The sequence below is a fragment of the Palaemon carinicauda genome, chromosome 30 (genome assembly GCF_036898095.1).
Source record: "Palaemon carinicauda isolate YSFRI2023 chromosome 30, ASM3689809v2, whole genome shotgun sequence".
NCBI classification, from domain to species: Eukaryota; Metazoa; Arthropoda; class Malacostraca; order Decapoda; family Palaemonidae; genus Palaemon; species Palaemon carinicauda.
In genome coordinates, this window is record NC_090754.1 from 52,738,929 (window position 1) to 52,758,928 (window position 20,000).

Here is a 20,000-nt window from a genome sequence, read left to right on the forward strand (position 1 = left end):
GCATCTACTCCTGCACGGCCCAGTCTCGCCAGGGGCATTCGGATACCCAGACGCTCACCGTCAGGGTCATGGGTATGTTCGGTGACGCGTATAATAATACCTGTTCATTTGTGGGTCTTTCTGTTCACCGTTTAAGAAGAATATTATGCTTGATATTAAATGAATCGATTTTGGGGGGTTGTGGGTTATATTAATGGTTTTAGGTAAATATTTTCTTTGATATTAATGTTTATTTTAAGGCCTTTCATTTAGAATTAAAGTAGAATACCTTCTTCGATATTAATGTTTATTTTAAGGCCTTTCCTTTAGAATAAAATTGGAATATTTTTTTCGATATTAATGTTTATTTTAAGGCCTTTCATTTAGAATAATATTTGAATATGTTCTTCGATATTAATGCTCATTTTAAGGCCTTTCATTCAGAATTAAAGTAGTATATTTTCTTCGATATTAATGTTTATTTTAAGGCCTTTAATTTAGAGTAAAATTTGAATATTTTCTTCAATATTAATGTTTATTTTAAGGTCTTTCATTTAGAATAATATTTGAATATTTTCTTCGATATTAATGTATATTTAAGGCCATTCATTTAGAATTAAAGTAGAATACCTTCTTCGATATTAATGTTTATTTTAAGGCCTTTCATTTAGAATTAAATTAGATTACCTTCTTCGATATTGATGTTTATTTTAAGGGCTACCATTTAGAATGAAGTTAGAATATTTTCTTCGAAACTAATGTTTATTTTAAGGCCTTTCATTTAGAATAAAATTAGAATATTTTCTTCGATATTGATGTTTATTTTAAGGCCTTTCTTTCGGAATTAAAGTAGAATATTTTCGGGCCTTATGGCTCGCAGTTCAAGCATAATATTCTCTTAAATGCTGAATTCTGAAGTTACTTAAACATGATGAATCCTTTTAGTAAATATATAAAAGAATTTTTAGCCTCTGTTTTCAATTGGTTGCATCAGGACATCTCGCTACATTCTCTTTATTATGTAATATTTCAAGAATATATCTTAATACTTTTAGTATCATCTACTCATAGTGTTTTATGTCATAATTTCTGAGGCAAAATCATTCACTCCTTAGAACTTTATTAGGGAAATCAGATCTATGACCTGATTAATTTGGTATGATGGTGTTCCTTTCAGGTTCTAATTGTACAGTACTTATAACTATATAATCTTTATTCTGTTTATTTTCTATAAAATGCCATTTTAGTTGATTCTTTCAAGCTTCATTCCATTCATATTTTTATCTTGTTATATATTTACGTTATTCATTTATTTTGTAGAACTGTAAATCGTAGCTTTCACTTATCCTATCCATCCAACACACCACAAATTTACCAAACTATTATTATAACCAAAGCTATTTAGTTAGATGCCTATTTTTATTCTTATTTAGTTCAACATGCTATAGCTCACATTTAATAAACAGCGTTAAGTCTACAAATACTAAAGGTAATTTAAACAAGAAAATTTGGTAATCAAGATTGAGAACTGTCAGGTAAAGTATTTTAGGCCACCACTACCATCTGGTGGTGATTGACCATAGGCCACCACAGTTGTCTGGTAGGCCGCAGTGAGGATCATTTGGTCGTGGATATGTTTACAGTGGCTCCAGTACTGCTGCCTTTCACCTTTGAGGAGAAGTTACAGAAGGGCGACCACGTCGCCGTGGCCTGCGGCGTTAGCAAAGGGGATCCTCCCATCACCTTTACTTGGGAGAAAGACGGACGCAATGTCCAGAAAATTGAGGGGATTTCAGTGTCCAGCATGAACGAGTACTCCAGCGCTCTCATGATACGGAGTCTGGATGCCGAACACACGGGCGAGTACACTTGCAGGGCCTCCAACGACTGGTCCGAAGCCACCCACTCCGCCTCACTCGCTGTCTCTGGTACGCCCACTAAAAAGGACCACGCTGCTGCAGACGAAGCATGGGCGTGTTCTCTACAAAAGATAACTTCTTGTCTTTTTATTTTTACCATTTACTACTTTTTCAGAATCCCTCATATCATATGTGTTCGAGTATGGTATTTGGTTAATCCAACTTGCCGCGTCTGTTCCCAATTCCTTCTCACCAATGTTTGTTTCTTTAGATTTTTTCCTATTCTGTGAACGCACTCCTTCCTCCATTTAAAGTATAGCTACCCGTATTCCAGTTTTTTTTTCTCTCTTGCTTTCTGTATGTAATGATCTTGTCTACTCTTCCACTAGTTTTGGTCTCGGACTTGTCGGTCTGAGACTAGCACTAGTTATCCGCCTTGTTGTCGTAGCACCATAGCATTTCGATTTTGCTTTTAAAAAGTAGAAAAAAAAACAACCTTAACATCTAAAAGATTCCACAGGCACCACCACCACCATCACGAACCGGCACTGCACCGGTTCAACTTCTAAACAAAACATAATTAAGGCATTACATAAAAAAAGGATTTCTTTTTTCACTTTGCTTCTCGTGAGTGTGAGAGAGTGAGTGTGTGTGATTGTGTTGTTTGCAGTTCCACCCCGGCTAGCTCCTCTGACCTTCCCTGGCGGGACACGCGCAGGGATGAGAGCTCAGGCCACCTGCCTGGTCCAGGAGGGAGACCAGCCCTTGACCCTCGTGTGGCAGAAGGACGGCCGCCTCCTCGATGCGAAGCTGGAGATTCGCACGTCGCCCATTGATCCCTACACTTCCATCATGGTGATTGACCAGACGACTGCTGAACACACAGGAAACTACACTTGTGTAGTCACCAATCCAGTCCGCACCACCACGTCGACCGCCCGCTTAACTGTCAGCGGTAGGCCGCCCACTGCCTCTCTCTCAACTAGCTAGATTAGGGATTTAGGGGTAGACAAGGGTTGGGATTGTTTTGCAGTTTCTCCCCTCCACCTAACTTATGGCGCTGTTGGTCAGGTTAGGTGTGAGGGGTGCTCTCCCTCATAGGACATCGCGTCCTAGGTTAGGTTAGGTTAGGTTAGACCAAGGAAGGTAAGATTGGAACGTATCTGAATGACTTGTGGTGCTAGGTTAGGTGGATGGAGAAAACTGCAAAAGAGTAAAGTAATAAAGAGTATTTAATGCATTTTTACAAACTTTTAAAGTTGGGAGAAGAAAGATAGGTATTTTACAGTAACTAACAAAAGTACTTCTTAATAGCATGCATGTAGAAATGGGTTAAAATAGATGGTAAGTTTACTGAAGTAACCAGCATTATGCTTGAGGATTTTTTTTTAGCAAAGTGAATATTGCTTTTCTTGACGACGTTAATAATACTACCGTGCATAATGGGTAAGACCGTCAGATAGTTAACTACTGTTACTCTGTCGTTTCATGGACTTGAATACATCTTGCTTGTCAATCGACCTATTACTTCAACGACCTAATTTGTGGCGAAAGTCGACTTTCTTCAGACACAATTACAAGACTTAAAGGAAAGGAAACAAATGGGTCTGATAGATTAATTTCTTTCAATATTCGACCATTGAGAATATGTTTTGAAATCAGGAAATTCAATGAAATCTTTAAATGATAATAATTTGTAAAGTTGTATTTCAATATATCCAAGTTCTTTTAATTCACATTGAAGTTTTTCAAGACAATCTGTTATATTTCCGTATAGCATCTTCAAATCAGAATGATTTTAAAACAAAGACACATTTGCTTCCTTAGAAATATGGTAATGGTTTTTCTGTTCACTGGCAGACAAAAGATACTCTTTGACTTCACTGAACTGTGGTTGTATTTTGACTGACTCAAACTTTTGTGTGTGACGCAACAGACTGTATGGATCGGGAGTGTTTTCTTCTCTGATTCTTTCTCTTTCGACACACAAACTCCTTCGAGAAAGACCAGATAAAGTATGTTTTAACAGTGCTTAGATGTGCTTTCAGTGTGTTTTTATGACATTTCGTATGTGATATAGGAATCTTATAGATATTAGAATTATTACTGTTTCGTGGAGTGTGTAGGTAACTTATATATATTTTTCAAATACTTTAATGCTTGTTATCTGTCAATTTAAGAAATATTTGGTATAAAAAAACAGCTTATTGGTTATGCTTTTACATAGAACAGTAACATAGCTTTCATTACCATGTATGTGAATCGTAATTTGAGAGTTGATTATTAACATCTAATCATTCAGTAAAAACAACTCGTAATAAAAAGACCATTGACTATGATTGTAATATAGCGAATTGGAATAGTTGCCTATAATGATATTTCAGATATCATTGCAGTTTAATTCATTACAATATATATCTTTCACTCTAGTGCCTCCCGCATGGGTTGTTGAACCGGCCAGTGCCAGTGTTGAACTTGGAGGCACTGTGGCTCTTCACTGCCTAGCCAAAGGATTCCCCAACCCGACCATCGTTTGGCGTAAGGAAAGCGGTAAGTTGATGTTCCACTGTATATATATATATATATATATATATATATATATATATATATATATATATATATATATATAAATTAAATTTTGTCACTCGCAATGACTTTCATACATGAGAAGTGAACCACAAATTTTATATTAATTTTATCACGCTAATAGATAACTAGTCGGACATTGATTTATAATAGGTGGTTTTACCATGGCTAGGATTCGAACGTATGCCTCTGAAACGAAACTTAATTATACAATTGACTTAAACCATTAAACTGTCAAGATAATTATAAAAGGTTAAATAATGCGGTGTTACCATTTAACATGTAAATCATTCGTGAATCCCTGCCCATTTCTTGCTGTCTCACTGTATATATATATATATATATATATATATATGTATATATATATAGATATATTTTATATATATATATATATATATATATATATATATATATATATAATGTAGATATAAACAGACTCAAGTTAAATTCTTCATGCACTTCAATACATAATCGTAGCAAAAAAGAGATGACCAAGAAAATCCTTATCTGTTTTTGACTACTTAAAAGAGAGATTGGAGAGAATGGCAAATACTGTTTTAGTCATTTTAGGGATAAAGCGTCTGCAGTCTGTTTCTGGATGATTTTCTTTCCTTGGCAGAAATAGAACCAATTTCAACGGAAATTTATATACATTTTTCAGTGCCATTATCTTTTATTTTGTCTGTTTTACTTATTATTATTATTATTATTATTATTATTATTATTACTGTTATTATTATTAATATTATTATTTTTATTACTATTATTATGGTTGTTGGTGTTTTTATTATTATTATTATTATTTCTTGATAAGCTACAACCAAAGTAGGAAAAGCAGGATACTAAAAGCGCAGGGCCTCCAACAGGCAAAATAGCCCAGTGAGGAAAGGAAACAAGGAAAAATAAAATATTCTAAGAAGAGTAACAACATTGAAATAAATATCTATATAAACTATAAAAAGTTTAACAAAACAAGAGGAAGAGAAATAAGATACAATGGTGTGCCCGAGTGTACCCTCAAGTAAACTATAACACAAGACAGGGAAAGACCATAGTACAGAGGCTATGTCACTAGTCAAGACTGTGGATCAATGGTTCGATTTTGGAGTCAATGTACAGTAGTAGTAATTTTTTTTTTTTTTTTTTTTTTTTTTTTTTTTTTTTTTTTTTTTTTGAGAATCTTACCCCAATTGTATTATATAAGCTTTGGTAAAGTGGAGTCCTTCCAAGCATTTAGCAGTTTTTCAATACTGACGTTTCGGTTTTCTTTGAAGTAATTGGATTGTCTTTTTTAGCATGCTGATTGATCTGGTTCTTCGTTAATTAAAAAGATATTGCGACCAAACAATCTGTTCTCATAGCAACGCCAAATGAAAATATTCCAAAATATAAAATCAAGCTGACTTTATATGAGTTAACATCCGATTTGAAACTTCCTTAGTTCGACTTAGCTCTTTATTTGACGGTGAAGAAAATTCCAAAATATAAAATTAATCTGATCTTATATGAACAAAGTTATAAAATTTTCTGACCTTGACCTTACGAGGTCACTCCCAATTGGAACTTCATTGCTTCGACTTTACTATTTATTCGACAGTGAAGAGGATTTCAAAATATCATCATCATCTCCTCCCACGCCTATTGACGCAAAGGGCCCCTGTTAGATTTCGCCAGTCGTCTCTATCTTGAGCTTTCAAATCAATACTTCTCCATACATCATCCCCAACTTCACTCTTCATAGTCTTCAGCCATGTAGGCCTTGGTCTTCCAACTCTTCTAATGACTTGTGAAGCTTATCTTTTCGTACCAAAATTTAATTAAGCTAATTTTACATAAATAAGGTTGAAATTATATTATTATTATTATTATTATTATTATTATTATTATTATTATTATTATTATTATTACTATCCAAGCCACAACCCTAGTTGGAAAAGCAAGATGCTATAAGCCCAGGGGCTCCAACGGAAAAAATAGCCCTGTGAGGAAAGGAAATAAGGAAATAAATAAATATGAAGAGAACTAATTAACAATAAATCATTCTAAAAAAAAGTAACAACGTCAAAACAGACATGTCATATATAAACTATTAACAACATCAAAAACAAATATGTCATAATTAACTATAAAAAGACTCATGTCCACCTGGTCAACAAAAAAGCATTTGCTCCAACTTTGAACTTTTGAAGTGGTCAATCCTAATTGGAACTTCCTTAGTTCGACTTTACTATCGGTTTGACAGTCTGGAGTTCCAGGTCATCTTTTATATACACTTGAAAATTTGCAGTAAAAAAAAAATGGTAAAAACCCAGGAATAAATGTTGCCAGGCATTTACCGTTTTGAAAACAGATATATTGAATTAAAAATACTAGGCTTCGATCTCACTTTAAGTTAGAAATTAGTATCTGTTTGAGCACGATATTGTTTTGATTATCATTCTTATATATATATATATATATATATATATATATATATATATATATATATATATACATGTATATATATATATATATACATATATCTTTATGTATATATATACATATATGTAAATATATATAAATATATATATATACATGTATATATATATACATATATCTTTATGTATATATATACATATATAAATATATATATATATATTATATATATATATATGTATATATATATATATATATATATATATATATATATATATATATAGAGTATACGATTATTCTGCTTTGGCAACCGTTTTAGCACATGTAGTTTCCATAATCCCAGCTCTGACACCGAGAAGCTAATAGCATCATTGTTATTACTGTTATTATATTTAAATGTAATATGATTATGTTTGTGCTGCTTGGAAAGCTTGTCGCGTAATTTTTATCATTTATTTTAATTCAATGGGATATCTAATTTCATATAGGTTTTTGTAATTTTTTTAATATTATGTAACTTTTTTTTTAAGGGGGGCAATACCTATTAGTTGAATGCATATTTTCCCCATTGTGTTTATTAATTGGACTATTATTATTATTATTATTATTATTATTATTATTATTATTATTATTATTATTAGTATCATAGTTTTATTATTATTGTTATTATTATTATTATTAATTTTATTATTATTGTTATTATTATTATTATTATTTTTAGTAGTAGTAGTAGTAGTAGTAGTAGTAGTAGTAGTAGTAGTAGTAGTATCATTATTATAATCATTATGCCATTCTTCAACCCCAATTGAAGTGTTTAGTTATTAAAAGTACCATTACGTTCCTGTAATAAACATTGTATTTGGTGAAAGATATAAACTCCTTAATCACTATTTGCATAAATATGTTGGTCATTATGATTTTGGAATCTATGACATACAGCTGATTGCATTCTTTATTGTTTTCGTAATTAAAATGGTAATTACATCATTATTGACATTTTATTAGTAGACCGGACAGGTAATATCATTCATATTACTACTATTTATTTAGTGTATTTTTTTTTCTTTTTCTTTTTCGCTTGATCTCTAAAAATAAATAAAACTATAGGGGCACTCGGTAGAGCGCAGACCTCCGCCGTGGCATCTTATTTCTCGGCCTTTTGCTTGACCTTGACCTTTGACCTTAGCATGTATTAATTGACGTGGATTTTTACACACTCATATATGAACAAAGTTTGAGGTCACTGTGATAACGATGTCCAAACTTATGGAAGAGTACGTGAATTGGACATTTTGCTTGGCCTTTGACCTTGACCTTCCAAAATTTAATCATATCCAGCTTTTTACATAACAATTAATCTCTGTTCATTACTCTACGATTAAAACTGGTGTCAGGAAGCTGGTCACAAGCAAACACACACACACACACACACCTAAACAGGGGTGAAAACATAACCTCCTTCCTACTTCGTTGGCGGAGGTAATTACGTATGAATCCTTGGTTATATCATCCGATATCTTTTAACATTTGTGGAATCTCACTTAAATACCAATAAATAAACGCGATTAATTCCTTAGATATGAATTCTGTATATTGCCTACAGATACATCATTATTCGTAATAAATAAAAAGTGAGTACAGCATTTAGATCATACTGTATATACAGATATTCATTACAAAAGCGTGGTAGGGGAATGTAATAGTTTATGTTTGTTTGAATAGAAATGATTAAATCCTTGCATATTACTTTCGGTATATCTTTGATGATGAATAATATACGACATACGTGTATTATATACAAACTCCTCTTTTAGTTTGTATTAAACTGATAATAGTGTAGATGTTTCTTCTGCATAGACAAACGGATTAATATTATTATATAATTTCGAAGTTATGTTTGTTAAGAGGCTATTATTATTATTATTACTATTATTATTATTATTATTATTATTATTATTATTGTTGTTGTTGTTGTTGGTTTTTGTTGTTGTTGTTATTATTATTAATATTATTAGAACCCTTTGAGTCTCTTGGCATTATTATTATTATTATTATTATTATTACCGGGTATTATTATTATTATTATTATTTTCATCATCATCACCATCACCATCATCATTATTATTATTAAGACCCTTTGAATCTCTTGCCATTATTATTATTATTATTATTATTATTATTATTATTATTATTATTATTATTATTATTATTATTATTATTATTATTATTATTATTATTATCATCATCATGTAAGTCATGCAAATGCGCCCAGTTTATATATGACATATTTATTTTGACCTTGTTACTGTTTATAGAATGATATATTGTTAATTTATTCTCATCATTTATTTCCTTATTTCCTTTCCTCACTGGGTTATTTTTCCCCATTGGAGCCCTTGGGCTTATAGTATCTTGCTTATGCAATTAGGGTTGTAGCTTGGATAATAATGATAATGATAGTAATAATGATAATAATAATAATAATAATAATAATAATAATAATAATACTAAATCATTAAACTGTTCTTAAAAGGCTAATCATCTTCCATAAATATAATTTAATTTACTTGATTATTGACCATATTTTTTATATGCTTAGAACCCCTAAGTTCTTTTAGTTGCTAATTATGGCAAACCTCTAAAGCCAGTTTCGTTGCTTTGATCTCTTCTTGAAGTGTTTCTAATTAGAGTTTCATTAATTAATTCGATCAGTGGGTAGGTGTGATTTAATACTCCCTCAATGTGAAATTAGTTAGTTTTTATCATCGACGTATGACTGAAGTATTTTTCCATGAGATCGTTTATTAATTACAGTATTGAATCTTTTTTTTTTTTATGAATTTTGATATTATTATTATTATTATTATTATTATTATTATTATTATTATTATTACTAGCCAAGCTACAACCCTAGTTGGAAAAGCAAGATGCTATAAGCCCAAGGGTTCCAACAGGGAAAAATAGCCCAGTGAGGAAAGGAAATAAGGAAATAAATAAATGATGAGAATAAATTAACAATATATCATTCTGAAAACAGTAACAGCGTCAAAACAGATATGTCCTATATAAACAATAAAAAGACTCATGTGAGCCTGGTCAACATAAAAACATTTAAATTCCATGTTAATGTAGAATAATAATTCAACCTAGATGTTAAATGTCACAACAGCAATATGAAGTTACATTCGAAGATAATACGGATTAATAATTTAACTTAGATGTTAAATGACAAGTTATATTCGAAGTGAATATGGATTAATCATTGTACTCAGATGTTAAGTGTCACAACAAAAATATGAAGTTACATTTAACTTATATGTTAAATTTCACTACAAAAACATTAAGTTAATATTAAATATAGGTTACGAATATTGTTTCGCAAACCTTTCACATTTCTGCTTTCAGGTACGAAACAGAACCTTTCATATTTATCGGTCGAACTTTTCATATTTATCGGTCGTATAATTAAAGGCATACGCCTACCATTGGTCCTATTTCAGGCTTTTGTTTATTTAACTCTGTAATTACCGGACGTAAAGATCAGATTTTGAAAATAATGTCTGGCTTTAGTTTGAATATATATGAGCCTGGTAATTATAGGTATTTATTATCTCTGTTGATTCATCTTTGCTGTTTAAAGGTTTAAAGGCCACTCATGAATGGCAGGGGCAAGGGACAGAAAGGTTTTAAAGGCCACTCGTGAATGGCAGGGGCAAGGGACAGTGGCATTGCCCTATCGAGCAGTACAATGTCCCGGAGACTGGCCATAAAGGTTTTAAAGGCCACTCGTGAATGGCAGGGGCAAGGGACAGTGGCATTGCCCTATCGAGCAGTACAATGTCCCGGAGACTGGCCATAAAGGTTTTAAAGGCCACTCGTGAATGGCAGGGGCAAGGGACAGTGGCATTGCCCTATCGAGCAGTACAATGTCCCGGAGACTGGCCATAAAGGTTTTAAAGGCCACTCGTGAATGGCAGGGGCAAGGGACAGTGGCATTGCCCTATCGAGCAGTACAATGTCCCGGAGACTGACCATAAAGGTTTTAAAGGCCACTCGTGAAAGGCAGGGGCAAGGGACAGTGGCATTGCCCTATCGAGCAGTACAATGTCCCGGAGACTGACCATAAAGGTTTTAAAGGCCACTCGTGAAAGGCAGGGGCAAGGGACAGTGGCATTGCCCTATCGAGCAGTACAATGTCCCGGAGACTGACCATAAAGGTTTTAAAGGCCACTCGTGAAAGGCAGGGGCAAGGGACAGTGGCATTGCCCTATCGAGCAGTACAATGTCCCGGAGACTGACCATAAAGGTTTTAAAGGCCACTCGTGAATGGCAGGGGCAAGGGACAGTGGCATTGCCCTATCGAGCAGTACAATGTCCCGGAGACTGACCACAAAGGTTTTAAAGGCCACTCATGAAAGGCAGGGGCAAGGGACAGTGGCATTGCCCTATCGAGCAGTACAATGTCCCGGAGACTGACCACAAAGGTTTTAAAGGCCACTCATGAAAGGCAGGGGCAAGGGACAGTGGCATTGCCCTATCGAGCAGTACAATGTCCCGGAGACTGACCACAAAGGTTTTAAAGGCCACTCATGAAAGGCAGGGGCAAGGGACAGTGGCATTGCCCTATCGAGCAGTACAATGTCCCGGAGACTGACCACAAAGGTTTTAAAGGCCACTCATGAAAGGCAGGGGCAAGGGACAGTGGCATTGCCCTATCGAGCAGTACAATGTCCCGGAGACTGACCACAAAGGTTTTAAAGGCCACTCATGAAAGGCAGGGGCAAGGGACAGTGGCATTGCCCTATCGAGCAGTACAATGTCCCGGAGACTGACCACAAAGGTTTTAAAGGCCACTCATGAAAGGCAGGGGCAAGGGACAGTGGCATTGCCCTATCGAGCAGTACAATGTCCCGGAGACTGACCACAAAGGTTTTAAAGGCCACTCATGAAAGGCAGGGGCAAGGGACAGTGGCATTGCCCTATCGAGCAGTACAATGTCCCGGAGACTGACCACAAAGGTTTTAAAGGCCACTCATGAAAGGCAGGGGCAAGGGACAGTGGCATTGCCCTATCGAGCAGTACAATGTCCCGGAGACTGACCACAAAGGTTTTAAAGGCCACTCATGAAAGGCAGGGGCAAGGGACAGTGGCATTGCCCTATCGAGCAGTACAATGTCCCGGAGACTGACCACAAAGGTTTTAAAGGCCACTCATGAATGGCAGGGGCAAGGGACAGTGGCATTGCCCTATCGAGCAGTACAATGTCCCGGAGACTGACCACAAAGGTTTTAAAGGCCACTCATGAATGGCAGGGGCAAGGGACAGTGACATTGCCCTATCGAGCATTTCAATGCCCTAGAGACTGGCCATATATACAGATGATCATCACCTAAGCCCACTCTCCACCCAAGGTAGGACCAAGGAGGGACATGCGATGGCTGCTGATGATTCAGCAGATAGACTTATAGTCTCTCCCCTTAGCTCACAAGGATATTAAGGTTGCATCGACCATGCTCTAGTTCGATTCGAAACCCAGTCTGGTGTTCACCAGTCAAGGATGTTATCACATCGGCCACCACAATGTTTTCCTTGGCATTTTTTCTTTCCCCTGCACTAGTTTGCATTTTTTCTTTTCGTCGTTTTGCTTTAACACGGTTATTATTCCCTCACAATATCTTCATACTCTATCATCAAATTTTCTTCCATTCGACTATCGTATTGTACTAACTTATTTTTTCTTCCACTTCCTGGTTCTCTCTATCTCCTGTTCTTCCTTCTTCTTTTCTTCATCCTCATCATCATGATCATCATCCATTTCCTTACTACTACAACTACTACTACTACTACTACAACAACAACTACTACTACTACTATAAGCTTGGCTACAATCCTAGTTGGGAAATAAGATACTATAAGCCCAAGGGCTCCAAAGGGGAAATATAGCCCAGTGAGGAAAGAAAACAAGGAAATAAATAACCTACAAGAGAAGAATAAACACTCAAAATAAAATATTTAAAAACACATCATTAAATCACAACTTCCACATAAAACCTATAAAACCTAGAAAAAAAGAAAAGAAAAACAACCTCCTTATATTCATTGTACATGTATATTCTTACGTAAATGATTGTACGTACATCATATGCATGATACCATGAATAAAAACAAAAATCAAATTGGGTTTTGCGTAATAAAAGAGAAAGTGGTTTAGCTTGCTCAAATGAGTAGGTCCTTAATGAAGTCATTACCTAAATGTTTTATTCAGGATTTTTTTTTAAGTGTCTTAAATGTTTGTTGGCCTATATCCTTGAGGTGGTTTAGGATCTGAAAGATTAGACAACACTTTTGCCCTGATTAAACTCGTGCTGGGGATGGGGGAGGGATTTACTGGGGAAGGGGATTTGTGGGGGTAGGGGGGGAAGAGGGATGGGGGCGATGTTAAATCCCCACTGAAAGGAAGAGAGGAAAGTTAGCTCATTAAATATTTACAGAGTTGGTGCGCGTTTTGAATATTTTTTTTTTATTCGGGTGTATTCTGAGAAATCTAGTCTGGTGGTTATATACCTTGATATAGTGGTTATTTTTGTAAGCAAGATATATACTGTATATATATATATATATATATGTGTGTGTGTGTGTGTGTGTATATATATATATATATATATACACGTGTTTATATATACAGTATATATATATATATATATATATTTATATATATATATATATATATACACACACACACACACACACATATATATATATATATATATATAAAGAGAGAGAGAGAGATAACTTGTTCTTTATTTTGTAGGGAAGATTAGTATTGTTGTTATTGTTATTACTACTACTATTTTTATTATACATTAAATTTTTTTTTTTATATTTAATATTTTTTTTCAAGTGTGTGCATCTCCACATATTCTTAAATAATCAAAACACACCAGTGGACTGTACTGTAAACGTTGCCTAAAACCCGCAACTCTCCACCAGTTTCATTCTTCTTATCAAAGGTATTTCTTCCTGAAGAAGGAAGACATAAGTCTCTGCTTCGTCCGGAACACCGGGGTCTATTATTGCCAAGGTTTGCTTCCAATTCTTGCATCTGTGTAAGAAATTATGGAGCTATCAACAAAGAGCGAACGTTTCAGGCTATGGCTTTACCTGACCGTAGCAATTACAGGTCATTCCTATATTTTATGGCAATTGCGTGCTGCCTGTACTTTATTATTTGCAATTCATGAGGTAGTGTAGATTACACACAATTTATGAGGTACTTTAGTTTACACAAAATGCACGAGATAGTGTAGTTTATACACGGCTCTATAAGAGATAATGCGGAAATTTAGTTAAATTGTCGAATAAATACCGATAATGATTTAAAAACTGTATTACTACTTACGTAGATTTCTTAAACGTGAAAATTTAGATAGTTTCATTTGATATAAACTGGAGTCGGCATTTATATCAATAATATTACTTCTTACATGATATATTTGAAAATTTATATTGAAAAATATACTACATTAAAATTGTTGCTTTAGTTTGCACACAGCTCTATAGTGGACGTTGTTGGGGGAAAGTTAGTGAAATATGGGTTGTGGTTACCGTAGAGTTCTTCCATGTTACCGAACAAGTCCCTGTGATTGTTTTTAAAATTGTATTAATATTTACGTAGATTTCATAGATGGGAAAATTTAGATAGTTGCATTTGATATAAAGTGGAACCAACATATAGAACAATAATATTAATTCTTATCTAATATATTATAACATTTAATAATGAATAGTGTTCTATATCAAAGTTGTTACTTTAGTCTACACACAGCTCTACAGTATAGTGGTTTTTGGTGGGAACCGCTATTGAAATGTGGGTTGCGTTTTACCATAGAGTTTCTTTATTATCGAATGAAATTAGATAATGCTTGTAAAATATCGTTAATATTTACGTAGATGTCATAAATGGGAAAATTTAGATGTTTTATTTGAGATAAACTGAAGTCGGTATTTAGAATAATCATATTACTGCTTATTTAATGTAATTTAACATTTCATAATGAGGAGTGTTCTATATTAAAGTTGTTGCTTTAGTTTACATACAGGGCTGTAGTGCAGGTTATTGAAATATGTTAGTGAAATGTGGGTTGTGTTTACCGTAGTGTTTTTTATATAAGTATCTGTGATGCTTTTAAAATTGCTATAATATTTACGTAGATTTCAAAAATGAGAAAATTCTTATAGTTTCATTTGATATAAACTGGAATCGGCATTCAGAACAATAATATTACTGCTTATTTAATCTATTTCAACATTTCATAATGAATAGTGTTCTATATTGAAGTTGTCGCTATATTATTAGTAAATGCAGCAGGTGTAATACTCGCCATTGTAAATATTTAAACGTCGTTCATGTCGCTTTGATAACAAACAGTCAGTGATATACACAAGCACTCCTGTTTTATCGCACTTCCGGGGTTGAGCAAGCTCATAAACCGGCCGAGAGATCGTAGTCAGTGGGATGTTTTCATCCAGAGAATCTGGTTTTTGTCAAACGCTCGTCATGTGTTGTCTGAGCCAACAAGACTTTTGTGTGTCGGAGCAGATGAAAAGGCAGCGGGTCGCTCTGTTCGCCGTTTCCATGCATGCTATTAATAATGAGCTTTCTGTTTAGTGCTGCATGACATTAACTCCTCCCTCTTGTTGTTGTTGTTGCTGTTGTTTTTCAGGGTCATAATGGTTAGGCCTATTCGTCCATCACGAACCTTTCGGAATAAACTGTCTGCTTATATTCTTATTATGATTTTTTATATTGATTTTCTAAATAGATTATATATCGTACTTGCCAACGTTAGATATGCTTATTTTAATTTACATTTGTTCTTATGAGTTAAAAACATTTAGAAATATCCTAAATATGTTTGTTTTCTATTGGATTATTATCTCCGCCAATGAAGTTGGAAGGAGGTTATGTTTTATCCCCTGCTTGTGTGTTTGAGTGTGTATTTTTTAACAGAGTAATGAAACTTGCATGGATTAACTGTTATATACAAAGCTGGACATTATTAAATTTCGGAAGGTTAAGGTCACGGTCAAGCAAAATGTCCAACTCGTGTAATCAGCCATAAGTTTGGACATCGTTATCACACAGGCTTCAAATCAAGCACTTTCCTGCTACATCCATTGATGTTATAATTAAATTTTGAAATTTTAATCAAATTTAGAAAATTTTAATCAAATTTATATTAAATTTTAGTATGATCTACTATTATATGGTTAAGTTGCAGTTCCACGATTATATATACTATAAATGTCTCAAATGTTCTCTAACTTAGAATTAGTCGCAGTATAAATATTCAATTACCATTTGAAGTAAATCGTTTAATGTTAGTAATTTCTTCTCTAAACCTCAGTCGCATTTGAAGTTCCATTATGCAGATTGAATATTATTATCTTCTTGCATGCAAATTCTTGAATCGTTTTACTGGCTTTTCGTTCCAAAAGTCTTCTGTTCATGAATTACATGAAGCTTTATAGCCATTTTAAGCTTTGTATCAATTTTAAGCTTTTATAAGTATTTTAAGCTGTATAACCGTTGTAAGCTTTATAAACATTTTAAGCTTTATAATCAGTTTATGCTTAATACCCGTTTTAAGCTATATAACCATTTTAAGCTTTACAACCATTTTAAGCTTTTTTATAAATAGTTTTAAGCTTTATAATCATGTTAAGCTTTTTAACCATTGTAAGCTTAATAAATATTTTAAGCTTTATAATCCTTTAAGCTTTATAATCATTTTAAGCATTATAACCATTTTAAGCTTTATAATCCTTTTAAGCTTTATAACCATTTTAAGCATCATAACCATTTTAAGCTTTATAATCCCTTTAAGCTTTATAACCATTTAAGCTTTATAATGATTTTAAGCTTTGATTTTATAATTATTTTGAGCTTTATAAATCATTTTAAGCTTTATAACCATTGTAAGCTTAATAACCATTTTAAGCTTTATAACCATTTTAAGCTTTATAACCATTTTAAGTATTATAGCCATTTTAAGCTTTATAATCCCCTTAAGATTTATAACCATTTTAAGTTATGAATGGAGTTGAAGATTCGTTTAACCTCTCCCTCCCTCTATGTCATTTCCTGCCTATTGTGATGGCACAGAGATCCGTCTGTGTTCTCATGGAAAACAAATATAAAACATTTAGGAATCTTAAGATTGTGTTTATTTCAAGATTTGAAATTATTAATTGATGTCAATTTACTCTGAGAAAACTATTTATAAATACGTAGATGTATTACCGTCATTAGCTACACTTAAACATTTACATTAAAGATGAAAAATGTAAAAATGCTTGAATAAATGTTGCCAGGCATTTACCGTTTTAAAAACGTATATATTGGCGTAAAGTAGTCATATTACGGTTAACAACTTGTAAAAGATAATAACCAAGTAGGGTAGAATTTACGGTCGCCTGTATTTTACTGAAATACGGCTGGGAACAGTACATTTATACGGAGAATTTGCTATTAAAATTTCGTTTTTGTATTTAATAGAGTATTTACAATAAAGATATAAATATTTTTCATGTATTACATTTTAATAAGTTGCAGAAGCTTATAATATATATGTAAAAAACATTCGTAAACATGTAGGTATCACCATAATTAGCTTTGTTCCGTAAGGGAATAGAAAATATTCTTCCATTTTAATAGATAGCTAAACCACAGGATATTCATGTTGAAAAGATGAGACAACACAGTATATATCGAATTAAAATTCAAAATAATCATAATATATAAGAAAATCAATCCACGAATAACAGAACATAACCAGATAGATGAAAAGATAAAATTAAATTATACATGAAGATGCAAATAAATGAATGGACGCACCCAAACCTAAGTCCAAAACAAAGAATGATTTCAATGTTGATTCTAGAGTCTCGTTCTCATGACAGGAAAACCATTTGGGTCTCGGCTGTCACGACACGAAGGTGTACGATTTCAGAAACCGGAGATAAAGGAAGGAAAAATTAATTCGTGAATTAGCTGATTTTAAACTGGGGAGGGGATCTGGATATATAATACTCTTGGCTGACCGGCGTTCCACTGGCTGCTGGTTTCTGTTGGAATTATTGGTGGTATGAAACGGATGGTTTTGTTATACATACATATACATATATATATATATATATATATATATATTTATATATATATATATATATATATATATATATTTATATATATATATATATATATGTGTGTGTGTGTGTGTGTGTGTATGGGTATGTGTGTGCGTGCGTGCGTGCGTGTAATCATATAATTTGGGGCAATTTCCTGTTTGTGATTTTGAAAGTTCTCTTGAAAAATTTTGAAATAGTTTAATTTTTCCTTTTTCTTTTTGCGTTTACTTTTATAAATGTATATATATATATATATATATATATATATAGATATATATGTATATATATATGTGTGTGTGTGCGTGTGTTTGTGTGTAAAACCACTGGAATATTTCGTGTTCAAATATTAAAACCGTCTGGAAAGAAGAAATCACTATATAACTCCCGACCAATTTCATATGTCATATTTTCAAGATATCAGGACAAAACTGTTCAGGATTAGAATAGAGTTTTCATCTTCCCTCGTAATTGCAAGGGTGGGTAGTCTGGTCACGACACGCTGCTCACTAGTCAACTTATTTATAGATGGGTACTATATTCTGTTGTGGACAGGAAATGGACATGGACTGGCAGTGAAAGGTGGATTAAATATATAACTCTCCTTTGTAATAGAGGGACAACTGTCCAGCTTTATATACATATATATATATATATATATATATACAGATATATATATATATATATATATACAGATATATATATATATATATATATACAGATATATATATATATATATATATATACAGATATATATATATATATATATATATACAGATATATATATATATATATATATTCGGTCCACGCTACGCTCTCACTGTCTTTTTGATAGGGGGGAGAGGAGAGAGTAGTCATACCCTGTTGAGAGGGGGGGGGGTGTGTGCATGTTCGTCATATTTTTCTAGGTATTTAGTCCTTTTTGACGGGTTGCGTACACCCGTATGAATATGTATGTATATATAGATACATATACGAATGTACAAGAGTAAATTCGAATAGCGACAATGGAAACGTTTATACATATATATATATATATATATATATATATATATATTATTTTTTAATTAATAGAAACTAACCTGTCAAGAGAGATACAATATAACATAATTTTATCATGTTCTGCTCAGCTCTACGTATGACTGGAATTGATAAAATAAAACTTGTATCGGACTAAAGTAGGCCAATGATTGTGTGCCATTGCTTATGTAACCCATATCTCCCTTATATAATAAAGAGCAATTGTATATATATATATATATATATATATCCTACCACACTGAATGGCATTGTGAAACGTATGGCTACTCGGTCACCTCCCTATCCCTCCGGTAAGGTGGAGAGTAATCATACCCTGGTGAGAAAAGGTGCACTCGGAAGCCACAATCTCCCACAAATTGCCGAAACTGTCGTATTGTAGTTGGGAAATAGAGAGGGTATGAGAAGGATTGAATCTGTGTGTGTGCATATCTAAATATTTAGGGGTTATTTTTGACTGGTTGCTTACTGTAATGTGTATATATATATATATATATATGTATATATATATAAATATATATATATATATACAGTATGTATATATATATATATATATATATGTGTGGTGTGTGTGTATAAAATATATATATACATATATATATGTGTGTTTGTGTATAAATATATATATATATACTATATATATGTATATATATATATATATATATATGTATGTATGTATATATATTTATATTTATATGTATATATATGCATATATATATATATATATGTGTGTGTGTGTGTGTGTGTACATACATGTGTGTATATAAGAAAGCCTTAGAGGATTTATCACCCAAAGGAGTGCTGTCTCTGCAATTTGTCAATCTGTCTCGATTTTATACCCTGGAAAAATAACAAGGCAGCTGACTCTGACAGCGAGAAGATATTTCAAGCTGACTGTCCTAAATCTTGGCTCTTGTTCCAGATACATTTCTTATGCAT

General features: G+C 33.0%; 1 protein-coding gene across 1 annotated transcript in view; it reads left to right on the forward strand.

Annotated features, from left to right (window-relative positions):
* The window catches only part of LOC137623527 (cell adhesion molecule Dscam2-like), a 137,015-nt gene that overhangs the window by 42,038 nt on the left and 74,977 nt on the right, over positions 1-20,000 (forward strand). Inside the window, 3 exon segments of the mRNA XM_068354360.1 lie at positions 1-72; positions 2,509-2,793; positions 4,269-4,388. The exon segment at positions 1-72 is cut by the window's left edge and continues 90 nt beyond it. Of these exon segments, the coding sequence (XP_068210461.1) occupies positions 1-72; positions 2,509-2,793; positions 4,269-4,388 (477 nt within the window).